The sequence below is a fragment of the Taeniopygia guttata genome, chromosome 21, assembly GCF_048771995.1.
Source record: "Taeniopygia guttata chromosome 21, bTaeGut7.mat, whole genome shotgun sequence".
In the NCBI taxonomy this organism is placed as follows: domain Eukaryota; kingdom Metazoa; phylum Chordata; class Aves; order Passeriformes; family Estrildidae; genus Taeniopygia; species Taeniopygia guttata.
The window spans coordinates 5,722,852-5,736,760 of record NC_133046.1 but is presented as its reverse complement, the minus strand read 5'-3'; the positions used below and the strand labels follow the sequence as shown (position 1 = coordinate 5,736,760).

Sequence of the window (13,909 nt, the reverse complement as noted above, 5' to 3'; positions counted from 1 at the left end):
CGCTGGTGGAGCAGAGAGGTGCAAAAACCTTGCCCCGAGCTAAACAGCCCAGCCTTGTTTTCATCTGCCTCTTCTAGAAAACAGCAGCGAGTTTTCAAAACAAATTTCCAAGCAGTCGCTGGAGTTTCACGGTGCTCAATTCCTCAGTTGGGATCTCCTCAGCTCTGTGGAGCTGAAGGAGACACGGGGAAGGACTGAGTGGTGCTGGATCCCACAGGATCCCACAGGATCCCACAGGATCAGCTGTGCACAGCCACAAACCAGAGCCACGCTGGCACTCAGGGAATGAACCCACTGGGACAGGAGCAGGGCTGTCCAAGGGCTCAGGGGGAATCTCAGGAATAATCAGAGCTGTGGGAATAGTGGGGAGCTCCTCACATGTGGATTTGAACCCTCTGTGACTGCAAACTGTGCAGCTCGTTCAGTTCAGGGTCGTGTTTTGCATCAGCTGTGTCCAGTCCTGGGCCCCTCAGTTCAGGAAGGACCTGGAGGGGCTGGAACATGTCCAGAGCAGGGAGTGGAGCCCCAGGAGGGGCTGAGGGAGTAGAAAAGGGGGTTCAGCCTGGAGAAAAGGAGGCTCAGGGGGGACCTTGTGGCTCTGCACAAGAGGGGACACTGACTCTGACAGGAGGGGACAGCCCCAGGTCGGGCTCTGCTCCAGGGAACAGGGACAGGAGCAGAGGGAACAGCCTCAGGCTGGGCCAGGGCAGGCTCAGGGTGGACACCAGCAGGAATTTCCCCATGGAAAAGGTGCTGAGGCCTTGGAACTGCCCAGGGAGGTTTGGAGTGCCCATCCCTGGAAGTGTCCAAGGAAGGGCTGGACGTGGCACTCACTGGGCTGGGTGACAAGGAGAGCATTGGGCACAGGATGGACTCGATGGTCCAGGGGGGCTTTTCCAGTCTCAGGGATTCTGGGATTCTTTTTCCTGCAGAGCAGTAACTGAGGGGCTCTGCCTGACCCCAAACTGCAGCTCTGTTCCCCTTGCAGTCACTTCCCTCACAGGAATCCCAGCCAAAGGGATCCCCCAAAATCCTGAGCTGGCCAAAACCCTGTCTGCAGAATACCCTTGGTGTCCCCCTGGCCTCTGAGCTCACCCTGTGGTGCCCCACAGCCCCGTGTGACTGAGGGCAGAGCTCAGTTTTATTTTCTGAAAGGCTCAGGATCACCTTGAGGCCCCCAGCCATGTCCCTGTCGGCCTCCCAGGAGCCCGGGGGATCCAGGAGCTGATTCCTGGCACAGAACAACCTCCCTAATTATGGCTGAGTGCCTGAGCCTGCAAAGTGGAGCAGGTTAATGGGCTGGGTGGAAATCATCATGCTGTGAGCGGCCTTGGTGGGCCTGGAAGAGAGGAAAGCTTCTTCCAGCACTTTGACTGATCTGGGTGGTTTTTTCCTCCTTGCCCTTTGAGTTTGGTGGCAGTAAGGCCCATTCCTGCCTCTGCAGAGCTGAAACATTCCATGTTATCCTCCAAAAATCTGTGGCTTTCCCACCACCATCCAAAGGCTCTTGGAGTCCTCAAGCTCAGAGTGACTTGACATCTTTTTCAAGCTTTAATCCTGTGAGCCTCCTGCCTAGAGCTTCCTTATCCTGCCCCTGATTTCTTCCTTTTCACACACCCAATATTTCCTCATGATCACACACCTAAATTCTTCTTTACACACACTTCATTTCTTCCTTATCCCACCCCTCACTTCTGCCCTTCTGGAACAGAACCAGGACTTTCCAGGCTTTGTCCCATGTCCTCTGGGGCAGAGGCTTTCCCAGCACAGGTTGCTTGGAATTGCTTTCTCCATTTTAAGCATATTGATTGTTTTCCTCCTTTTTTGGGCTCCAGCTTTACCAGGGGATGAGTGACCACTCCTGCCAAGGCTTTGACAAACAAACTCTCCAGCAGTATCCCTGGATATAGAGTTTGGATGTCATTCCTGCCCTTGCAGAGGGTGGACTGGCAGCTGTTCCCAGCCCCTGGATCCATCTGACGTTCATTTGTTCCTCTCTTTCCCTGGCTGGTTTTGCAGGATGTCTCTAATGGAATTTGTGGTGTTCAATATGAAATATCTCAAGGGCAAGAGATGAAAAATCAACCCAAATCAAGTGAAGGCTTTTTGGTTTTTTTTTTCTGTGTCAGCTGACACTTGGTTGGGAAGGTGCTGCTTGTTTCCAGGAGGTTAGTCCATGGTTTAGGTTTACAGCACACACCTCCCCTCCCTTTGATTTGCCAGGCTCTGTCCTCCTGCAGCCCGTGGCATTGCTGGCTGTGTTTAACCTCCAGGAAGGTTTTTGTTGTCTGGATCCAAACCACATTCCACTGGCATCCATCCTTGGATGGCCACCCCGCCATGCCTGGCACGGATCAGTCCCAGGGACTGCGGGTACAAAACCCACCAGCAAACTCAGCCTGTGCTGAGCTGCTTGCAGGGATTTATCCCACAGTCACTGAACCAGGCAGGAAATGCCCCAAAAGATCCCTGTTTGGGATCCCTCCCCTGCCTGGGGATCTGCTCCCTGAAATAAAGGCTGGTGACTGGTCAGTGGGATGGGGAATGGCTGAGGATCACCACCACCACCAGGGGAAAACATCCCTGTGCCTCCCATCCTACAGCTGAAATGTGGGATTCCCACATTCCTCCCCCTCCCCGACCCTACCTGGCTGCATCCTGCCCCTCCCTCCAGCTGGCAGCGGCTTTTCCTTATCAATGCCTCATTCCCACGGCTTTTCCAGCGCTCCCAGTATCCACCAAGGTCACCCAGTGCCTCCGAGGGGGCAGAGGCAGCTCAGCCATCCCACTGAGGTGTGCCCGGGCCTCCAGGAATGCAGTGCCCGAGGCCACGGGAATGGCTTTGAAGGAGGATGGATCACCCGCCCAGGGAGGTGGGAATGTGCCCAGGGAGGTGGGAATGTGCCCAGGGAGGTGGGATTGTGCCCAGGGAGGTGGGATTGTGCCCAGGGAGGTGGGAATGTGCCCAGGGAGGTGGGATTGTGCCCAGGGAGGTGGGATTGTGCCCAGGGAGGTGGGAATGTGCCCAGGGAGGTGGGATTGTGCCCAGGGAGGTGGGATTGTGCCCAGGGAGGTGAGAATGTGCCCAGGGAGGTGGGAATGTGTCCAGGGAGGTGGGAATGTACCCAGGGAGGTGGGAATGTGCCCAGGGAGGTGGGAATGTGCCCAGGGAGGTGGGAATGTGCCCAGGGAGGTAGGTCTCACCTTGTTCTACTGGCAGGAACACCTTCCACTATCCCAGAGTGCTTCAAACCCTGTCCAGCCTGGCCTTGGACACTAGCAGGGTTGAGCAGGAATCCCTCCTAGTAGTAGAAGTAGCAGGTACTACTACTACTACTACTACTACTAGTACTTGGTGCTCCCTCCTCCACCTTGGGAAGCCAGCACTTGGAGAACAGTTTGCATTTTAATGATCCAAAGTGCAGGACTGTCATCCCTTTAACCTAGGCAGAAGTTAGGCTGGATTTTCTAAGAGGATTTTTTTCTATCAGGAATTTTTTTTTTCTTTTTCCCGATGTTTGATTTCCCAGCCCTGCAGAGAATTTAATTTCTAGCTTGTCCGAGTTTGGCTGGAGCCAAGGAATTTGCAAACTGTGGCTCAGACAAAGCATCTCCAATTTATTTCCTTTTCAGGAAAAAGGCTCAAAACCCTGGAGCCACACACGGGGTTGTTGACACTGGTGGTGTCTCACATCTCATGAATGTGTTGCACCCCAGAGGCAGATCCCTCCTTCCCGAGGCGTGGGAGGCACCCAGGGGTGATGTTGTCCCTGGACACAGATTCGCTGATCATTTCACGCCCAGTTATTCTGCTTTTCTGGGTGTCTGACAGGCTTTCCCTCCTGGGCAGGTACCTCCCTGTCCATTGTGGGGTCAGCGGGATAAACCCCCGCTATGTCAGGGAAGGAAAAGTCCTCCTGGGAATTTCGGGCAGGCTGTGCTGACATCTATCGGCAGGAGCTCCTTCCAAGGCAGCCCAGCCTTTGCCTTGAGGACTCAATCCAGCAGGATTACTGGTGTAATCCTCGGGATGGAGCAGGCAGCATTCCCGGGGCAGTGCAATCCGCACCCAGCACCATGTGCCTTCCAAGCCTCTCCTACTCTGTAACCTGATTTTAATCTTTCCCCAAAGCATCTGCTGGAAAACTCCCGGAGAACAGGGCAGGCACACAGAATGATGGAGCCTTTGCTCGTGCTTGCCTGCAGTCCAAAGGTGGATTTTGGTTCCTGCCATGAAATATTCAGGAGTTTGGCGTTCCAGGCTGGAATTACTGGAATGAAGGAGAAAAGTGCTTCCCTGGCGTGGAGGGAGCAAAGTTCAGGAAGCGGTGGGTTGGAAATGGGAGTGAAGGGGGAGACAGCAAAGGAGGGGAGTGCAAAGAGCTGCACTGAATTTCCCTTCCTGTGCTGGAAATGGCAGCGGGAAGGTGCTGGAGTTTCAGTGGATAACTGTTGTCCTTGCAGCAAATACTGGGAACAGCAAAGCCCTGACTCTTTCCGGGCTTTTTGCACTTCCTCTGACTGCATCCAGAAGGGTTGTGGATTCCCCATCCCCAAAAGTGACCAAGGCCAGGCTGGACAGGGCTTGGAGCACCCTGCTCCAGTGGAAGGAGGTGAAATAGGACAAGCTTTAAGGTCCCTTCCATCCCAGATCATCCTGGGATTCTCTGGCTGTGCCTACAGGCTGCTCCTTAGCGGATAGTTGAGGTTTGGAGCCCCGTGGTCGCTGTAACCTCACCAAATTACACAGCAGCCATTTCCTGGAACACCACTCATTTTGGGATTCTCCAAGGCTGGGGCGCCTCCCTCGCGCTGTGGGAAAGGATCCGGGAGGGAAAAGTGCAGAGCTCAGCAGGGCTGGACACAGCCCCACTGTCCCACCTCCCTGCCCTGCAATCCCCCCCTCCGAGGGGCTGGGGAGCTCACCCCAATTCCCAGACCCTTTGGGGTCTCTCTTTCTGCACAGGGGTTTTGGGGTGTCTCTTATTGCACAGGAGTTTTGGGGTCTCTCATTGCACAGGGGTTTTGGGGTCTCTGTTATTGCACAGGGGTTTTGGGGTCTCTCTCATTGCACAGGGGTTTTAGGGTCCCTGTTATTGCACGGGGGTTTTGGGGTCCCTCTTATTGCACAGGGGTTTTGGGGTCTCTTATTGCACAGGGGTTTTGGGGTCTCTTATTGCACAGGGGTTTTGGGGTCTCTGTTATTGCACAAGTGTTTTGGGGTCTCTTATTGCACAGGGGTTTTCATGTCTCTTATTGCACAGGGGTTTTGGGGTCTCTCTTATTGCACAGGGGTTTTGGGGTCTCACTTATTGCACAGGGGTTTTGGGGTCTCTCTTATTGCACAGGGTTTTGGGGTGTCTTATTGCACAGGGGTTTTGGAGTCTCTTATTGCACAGGGGTTTTGGGGACTCTCTTATTGCACAGGGGTTTTGGAGTCTCTTATTGCACAGGGGTTTTGGGGTCTCTGTTACTGCACAGGGGTTTTGGAGTCTCTCTTATTGCACAGGGGTTTTGGAGTCTCTTATTGCACAGGAGTTTTGGAGTCTCTTATTGCACAGGAGTTTTGGGGTTTCTTATTGCACAGGGGTTTTGGGGTGTCTTATTGCACAGGGGTTTTGGAGTCTCTTATTGCACAGGGGTTTTGGGGTCTGTCTTATTGCACAGGGGTTTTGGGGTCTCTTATTGCACAGGGGTTTTGGGGTCTCTCTTTTTGCACAGGGGTTTGGGGTCTCTCTTATTGCACAGGGATTTTGGGGTCTCTCTTCCTTCACAGGGGTTTTGGGGTCTCTGTTATTGCACAGGGATTTTGGGGTCTCTTATTGCACAGGGGTTTTGGGGTCTCTTATTGCACAGGGGCTGCTTCTGGGAAGGTGTCAGGCTATGAAATCACCGGAGAAGTCTGCAGGGCAGCGTCACTTCACGGGGAACAAAACCACGAGCGGGGCAGCAGGGCGAGGTAGATGCTGGGGATTCCACCCACGGAGAGAGAAGGAGCAGCGGCTTTTGCAAGAGCAGCTCCCCGTGCTGGGCCAAATCCACCTCACCTCACGGAGCTCCCGGCACCTCAGGGTGCTGCTGCTGGGGAGAGGGGCAGGGTGTATCCCAGTAAAGCCTCTCCCGCAGTGCAGCTGCAGGAATTGCAGCAGGAATTGCGGCAGGAATTGCGGCGGTCCCGTCCGGGGCTGTTGGGAGATAAGAGGCCGAGCCCGCGGCGTTCTGGCGCGGTTATCTCGGCACTGTTTGCTCAATGCTGCATGAGGACATTTTTGCCAGGCATTAGCACGGAGTGACTCAGTAAATCCAGTTGCACGGGGTTCAGAGGGCATTGCCTCTCCTTCTCCACGGCTTTATCAGAGCGGCAGCACCTCACAAATGCCGGGGTTAAAAAAATACCCACGGGCAGCTTGCAACAGCGTGGAGCTGACTGATCCTCCCCGGGGCTTCTGCTGCACCTCCCAGGGATTGCGAGAAACCAAACTTCGCTTCCACACCGGGGTTTGACTGGGCTTGTACCACAGTCTCGAGTCACTGCAGGGTGGAAATCCCACTCTGGGAATTCTGTCTGCATGTCAGCATCGGGGGGTTGCTGACCTGCCCCCCCAAAATTGCAAATAAACTCAGGATATTCCCCCGCTTCCTTCCCAAGAGGTTATTTGTGTCTGCAGAGGTTTTGTCTCTGTGCTGAGGAGACAAATCAGCAGAGATTTGTTTGGCTTTTCCTTAAGACTCCTGCAAGGCTGAATTCCTGTCTGCTTCCCAGCATGGAATTTGGGGTTTTTCTGGAAGGGAACACTAAATTGCCTGTGGTTTTGGTAAGAGAAGATGATACTTCTGTGGCTTTTACAGGCTCTAAGGTTTAGGCAGACCTGGTCAGAATTAGTCTAGACCCCAGTTTGTAATCCCAGTGCTCTGTTTTAGACGTTTTGGGGTTTAATCCAGGTGAATGTCAAATGCTGGATCCAAGGCAGCTGAGCAGAGTGCTCAGTGTTGGGTTTGACTTTGTGAATGAGTGGGTGTGCAACAGGGATGGCTGCTCTTCCCACGGGAGTGCTCCTTTCGCATCTCCCAAATCCAGTGCTAGGGCTGGGATTGCTGGGATGCTCATCCCCTTCTGGCCTCTGGACTGCTGCTCACCAGCTTGTCCTCTTCCCTTTGGGAAACCTGGCAGGGATCTGGATGAATCTGCTGACTGCTGGCCTGGGAAGCAGAGGGATTTATTGGTTTTTCCTTCTCTGGTTTTGCTTCTGGCTGAAGGGGAAGGATTTGGGGATTTCACGCTGTCACACAAGTTTGGGATGGAACTCTGTGGGTTGGGATGTAGTCGGGGCCATCCCTCAGCTGGGGTGGATGAGAGTCCCAGGCTGGAAACTGGGATTTGAAAATCCAGGTCCAGCCTAAAAGCCAGACTGAAAACCTGCCCCTGGATGTGGCTCTGCTGCTGCCCTGAGCATGGAAACACAAAACTCGTGGTGAGCAGGGTTGGATCCAATTTAGGACAACTCAGAGTGCAAAACAGGCACCATCCTGCCTTGGGAAGAAGTGTCCAAGGCCAGGCTGGACAGGGCTGGGACCATTCTGGAATAGTTGAAGTTTCCCTGCCCATAGCAGGGGTGGAATGGGATGAGCTTTAAGGTCCCTCCACCCAAACCATTCCAGGATTCTTGTGAAAGGACAGCCTCGAGCCCTTCCCAGGAATGGTTTCGTGTACCTCTTGAGTGCAGATTGCAGGTGGCTTTTGAACCTGGGAGCTTGAATTCCTCTGCACCTTGAAATCCATGGGCTGCTGGAGCAGCTCCCTTTAATTTCTCAGCTTTGGGATGGGACACATGGCTGTGGTTATCCGGGTGTGCCGTGGAAACCTGATCAGCTGCGATGGTGGGAGTCAGCTCCCTGCAGGATCCACCAGATCCAGTAAAAACAGTTCCTGGCTGCAGCTCCCCTCCCATCCTTCCCCAGAGTCACAACTCTTTCCATGTGTTCCCTTCCCCCCGGGTCAGTGCAGACCCACTCCAGCCCCTCCTGTGGAATATCCCCAAACCCCATCGACCTGAGCCCATCCTTCCACCTGGGCACTCCCAGCAGATAACCACGGGCTGATCATTGCTGTTCCCCACTCCAGCTGGGTTTTGGAGTCTCTGGGTCTGCCTCTTCCAGAGGTAAAGGGCTGGTCTGGCACTCTGTGTCCCAATGCCCTTCCAGCCAGGCTTTTCCTTTGTTCCCGTTAATCTACGCGTGTGCGGCTCCGGTGGCTTTAGAGGGCTGGATAACTGGGCTTTAAAAACTGCTTATAAGGGCAGATCCAGCACAGATAAAACACCCAGAGCTCGTGTCGGGAGCGATCAGAGGCTGGCATTTCTTTTCCAAACATCTGTGGAAGCCAGAGATCTTTGGTTGGTTGGTTTTTTGACTTTGCGAGCCAGGAAAATCCATCAGCCGGGAAAAAAATAGCTGCTCCTCATCCCAGCCAAAAGAACAGCGTCAGCTGTGCAGAGATGGAGCCTGCTGTGCTTAGAGGAGTGAACTCTGCTACATCCTCAGCCTGTCCTAACCTTTGTCCTCAGGAAGGATAACCTGGGTGTTGGGCTGGGTGGTGTTGTGGAGGGATAACCTGGATGTTGGGCTGGGTGGTGGTGTAGAGGGATAACCAGGATGATGTTATGGAAGGATAACCTGGATGTTGGGCTGGATGGTGTTGTGGAGGGATAACCTGGATGTTGGGCTGGGTGGTGGTGTAGAGGGATAACCTGGATGATGTTCTGGAAGGATAAACCTGGATGTTGGGCTTGGTGGTGGTGTGGAGGGATAACCTGGATGGTGTTGTGGAAGGATAAAGCTGGATGTTGGGCAGGGTGGTGGTGTGGAAGGATAAATCTGGATGTTGGGCAGGGTGGTGGTGTGGAAGGATAAATCTGGATGTTGGGCTGGGTGCTGTTACTGGGGTCAGGAGCTCGGGATCGCAGCGGTTCCCCACTGGAGCAGTGGGAACCAGTACAATTCATTAACAAAGTTCTGATGGCTCCTCAGCCCGATCCATGTGCCATCCCAGAGAGGATCCCGTGTGTTCCTGGAGTCTTTGAAGGGCCGCTCCCACCTCCCACATCCTGCAGAGGGCCGGACTTTGAGCAGGTCCCTTTGATGTCCCCCTGTGCCGCATGCCTGAGTCCTGAGCTCACAGAGCTGCCGCTGCCTTCCCTTCCAGCAGCTCCCTCGGGACCTTCCTGCCCTTCCCGAGGACCCAGCACCCAGCACTCCCCTGCTTTAGGGATGAACAGCATTAGTTCTCCAGATTTCTACCTATTCCTGCTCCAGCACAAGGTCCTGGACATGCTTGTGGTGCATCTCATTTGTGGAGAGCATCCACAGGTATCCCAGTTTTGCTGTTGGAGAGGCTTTGAGAGGCCAGCACGTCTTTGACTTGTAAAATGCAGAGTTTTCCTGCATTGCAGAATGAAACTCAGCTCATTTACATCCGTACAATGTCCAATAACAGGCAAAGCTTCCTGAAAAACCGGGGCTGGCCTCTGCCCTGGGCTGTTTGCACGGCATTGACTCACTTGGGAATTGTCTCCTTGGCTGAGGCCGGGGCTGACCTTCAGGTTACAGCAGTGGGAGGGTGACTTTCCTCACTGCTCTGTCCCTTTCCAAGCAAGGTGCCAATGTTCTTCCATCCTGGAATGACTCTAGCTGCCCCTTTTTGTTTAAAAAAACCCCATTTAACCCCAGCACCTTGGGGCATCCACCCAGCTGGGGTTCACCAGCTCGGGTACAAATGTTTTATTGTGGTGCCAGGCTTAGGAGAAAAACTTTCTGCACTGCCAGGGAATTATTTAGGCTGGAAACCTGCTGGTGTGGGTTAATGAATTGCACACATGGAACGAGCCAGGAAAACTGGAATTCAGGAACAGGGAGTGGCCAAATGTGACCCTCACTGGCATCTTGTCCTCACGGAGACCTTGGCACAGCTCTGGCTACATGTTAACCTTGCATTAAGTGCTTCTGCAGAGCTTTATTCCCATTTTTCCCTCCTCTCCAGGAGGCTGAGGGCAGCAGCACACTCTGTCCCTGGGGAAGGGGCTCAGGGACACCGTGGCCATCTCTGCATCAGCCCAGTGGTTGCTTTCTGCTGGGCTCTTCCCTCCCAGCACCTGGAACCCGTCGTGATGGAATTGCTTCCCTCAGCTGCAACATCCTAAAATAGCCGCTCCGCTTTCTTTTAAAAATAGTCTGTTCTGGGTGTCATTCCCTGCTAAAATTGTGTCTCTGAGTCCTGCTGGGACAGGGGAAGGGACAGGGGCCAGGTGGGAGCATGGGCTGGTTCGGAGAGGTGGCCACGTGTGAGCCCTTTCTGCCCTTGAGCTGCCCCACTCGGAGCTGTGGGCTGGGCTGGGAATTCCAGGATTAACTGGGAAGGGTGGCTGTGCTGGGGGAGTGATGTGCCTGGTGCTGGTGGCCACCACGGGGAGGAGGATGCTCAGAGTCAGCTGGGCTGCAGAGGCTTTAGCTGTTGCTGGGAAGCAGCTCAGCACCTCACACATCAGCAGGGTGCTGGCACAGACACAGGGATTGGGCTTTTGCAGCGGGTCGTGGCCCATTTCCCAACACAAAGGAATCAAATCCTTTGATTCCTTGTTGCTCTTGCCAACAGGTTTCTTGCATTGAGGCTGCTCCTGCTCCAAGTGGGTTAAGAAACATAAAATCCCAGGATGGTTTGGGTTGGGAGGACTTTAAAGCTCATCTCATTCCGCCCTCCTTCCATGGACAGGGACATCTTCCACAGGAATCACAGAGTCCCAGAATGGTTTGGGTTGGAAGGGACCTTAAAGTTCATCCTGCCAAGGGCAGGGATGCCTTCCACCAGATCAGGCAGCTCCAAGTCCCATCCAGCCTGGCCTTGGACACTTCCAGGGATGGAGCAGCCACAGCTTCTCAGGGATGTGGTGGCCAGGGGCCACAGGAGCAGCAGTAGGTTGAGAGGTGAGCTCAGGAAAGCCTTTGGGATCCATGGAATCGTCTGAGCACAGCAAATCCCGATGGCACCGAGGCCAGGAGGTCACTTGTGCAGGTCCTCCTCCTCAGGAGGCCCCTGGTCCTTGCAGAGCCCTTTGAACCTCAAACAGGCCACACAAAAAGGTTTTCCACGATTTTTAGAGCAGCACGACATCCTGCAGACTCGGGGAATGGCTTCAGTCACAGTTCAGGGCTTCCCTCTCAAACCCGGGGTTCAGTGAGTGCTGCCACTTGTGAGCACCCCACACATCTGCACGGGCCACTCCGGGTGCCTTGGAATTCTCTCCCTTCTCCCTCCCTCCTCTGGGGGAGACGTTAGGAGGTATTTGGAGGTAATTATTGCTTTTATTTGGCGCTAAAGCAATAATTTGGAGGGATAGCTGGAAAACCAGCAATTTCCTGCCAGTGAGTGACAGATGTTTTGCTGTGTTTGAGATGTGCTTTCAGGCTCCTACTAATTACCATGACACAAATTGGCAGGAGTTTTCTTCCCAGGCTCCCAGCTCTAATTTTGCCTTTTTTTCTTCTTTTTTAATGTTATTTTCATTTTTTTCAGAGAGGTGGAGTCTCCGCGTTGTGACACTTGGGGAAAAAACAATGCAGAGTTGGGGGCTTGTGTTCAAACGTGGTTTTCCTAACTGTTCCTCCCTCCCTGCCAGGTTCCTACCCCTCTCCCAAGGCTGGGGCCACGCTGGTGGTCTACAAGGACTTGCTGGTGCTTTTTGGGGGGTGGACCCGGCCGAGCCCTTACCCCCTGCACCAGCCCGAGAGGTTCTTCGATGAGATCCACACCTACTCCCCCTCCAAAAACTGGTAAGAGCAGGCTTTGATCCCGGAGAAATGGCTCTGGAATGCAGCTGGAGGAATGCCTGGGAAGCTTTGCGTGGTCCTGCTTTCCCAGGTGTGTCTCTGGTGCTCTTTCTGAAACAAAAAAAAGCCACACAAGCACAGCAGAGCTGAGGACAGGGTGCTGCCAAGCAGCTCGTGGGTGCTGTTGCTTCCATATAGTTCTGGACTTGTACCTAAATATTCCAGGCTGCCTGAGCTTCCCCATCCAGGTGGGAAACCTGGGTGTTTTAAATGCTTTATCACTTTGGCTGGGAGCACTGAGGTGTTTCTGAGATAAGCCTGAAGTGCTGGAGGTCTTGTTTTTAGTGATGATCCAAAACTCAGCTCCCTCAGGGAGATGGGATAAATCAGATTTCTCCATCATTTCAATCTCTGCCTTTACAGCTCCAGGACTGGAGCATCCAGGAGTGTCCATGGAGCTGGCAGGAATTTTCCTTTTCCATTTAAACACCATTTATCTGATTTTAGACCCAGCTTTCTCACTGATGGTGTGTGTGAGAAGGAAAATGCTGTATCAAAGAGAAGGTTTCTGCTCTTCTTGCACTGAGAACTTTTCATCCTCCAAAGTATCAATTATCCAGTGCACTTTGGGCAGTGTTGTTACAGCTCTGTAATTAAGATTTCCAATTCTCTCGGAAAGAATTTGAGGCAAACTTAATTGGAAGGGAAGATGTTCCTAACTTGGCCACGAGACTTGGTCATGCCTTAAAAATGTTTAGCACATTGGGATTTCTAATTAGTTTCGTTGCTACTTGGATATTTGGAGGTTTTTTCTGTGGTTTTCCCCCATGACATGTTCTCGAGGACTTTGCAGGCCAGTGGAATTTTTTGTTTGGCCTTTCATCCAACATTTTCCTTCTCTGGGGCATGTGTTCCTGCCTCTCTTCCCAGGTGGAACTGCATCATGACCACCCACGGGCCCCCTCCCATGGCAGGACATTCCTCCTGTGTCATCGAAGACAAAATGATCGTTTTTGGGGGCTCCCTTGGATCCCGACAGATGTAAGTTTGGGGTCAGGATGTCTGACAAGCTCCACTGTGAGCCACGAGGGCGTTGGGATGGTCTTGGGGTCACCCACGAGGAATTTTGTGCAGGATTTTGGGGTCTGCCTGCTGCCTTAGCACACCCTTCACCTCTGCAAAAAATCCCAACTCTGCCATAAAACCCAGCCCTGAGGCCGAGTCCCCACGTCCCTGGTTGTATCCTCAGGCCGTGTTGTCTCATCCCTGCAGGAGCAACGACGTCTGGGTGCTGGATCTGGAGCAGTGGGCTTGGTCCAAGCCCAGCATCTCGGGGCCCAGCCCTCACCCACGCGGGGGCCAGTCCCAGGTGAGCCCAGAGAGGGGGGCCAGGCCCAGCCTCATCCCAGCTGCAACCAGCTCTGCACAGCTCCATTCATTCATTCCCGAGTTATCTGTGCAGCCCTTGCCCGCCAGGTCCTCTCCCCCAGTGACTCAGAGCTCTGATGAACCCATCCCTGCTTTACCCCACTCCTCTCTCCCAGTCCTGGGATTGACTCGGGATTGCTCCTGCTCCAAACACGGCCCCAAGCAGCCCCTGCCCAGGGCAGGGAGCTCATGGCTGTCACCTGGCCTGAGGTGGTCAGTGATTCCCAGAGCCTCCCAAACAATTCTTCCACCTTCCCCTCCTTTGCAGAGGGGTGTCTGGGCCTCAGTGCTTTGGGAAGGGTGATTACTCTCCTTGGAGAGAGGAACTGGTTTGGGATAGGGGGTGGGATGAGCCCTGCATCCCGCTCTGTCCTGGGCCAGGCTCCATCCCAGCTCCACTGCTCATCCCGGGGCACACAGAACACAGCAATGCCCGTGCAGCGAGAACCTGCCTCTGTCTGCCCTTGGAGGCCAGGCCAAAACTCCTTCCCAGGCTGAAACTCTCTTCTGTCCCCTCCAGATCGTGATAGACAACGAGACCATTCTAATCCTGGGAGGCTGCGGGGGTCCCAATGCAGTGAGTACCTGAGGGAGCAGGGGCATCACCATCCCCCTGGCACCTGGGGGCTGGATTTGGGATGGGGGGGACTCTGCATGTTGG

General features: G+C 53.9%; 1 protein-coding gene across 3 annotated transcripts in view; it reads left to right on the top strand.

The window, feature by feature from the left end:
- Positions 1-13,909, top strand: part of FBXO42 (F-box protein 42) — a 48,842-nt gene that overhangs the window by 31,465 nt on the left and 3,468 nt on the right. For all 3 annotated transcript variants that reach the window (XM_072917311.1, XM_030289216.4, XM_030289213.4), the window contains 4 exons: positions 11,670-11,823; positions 12,751-12,861; positions 13,093-13,189; positions 13,769-13,825. In XM_072917311.1, coding sequence (XP_072773412.1) covers positions 11,670-11,823; positions 12,751-12,861; positions 13,093-13,189; positions 13,769-13,825 — 419 coding nt within the window. The remainder of the gene's footprint in view (positions 1-11,669; positions 11,824-12,750; positions 12,862-13,092; positions 13,190-13,768; positions 13,826-13,909) is intronic.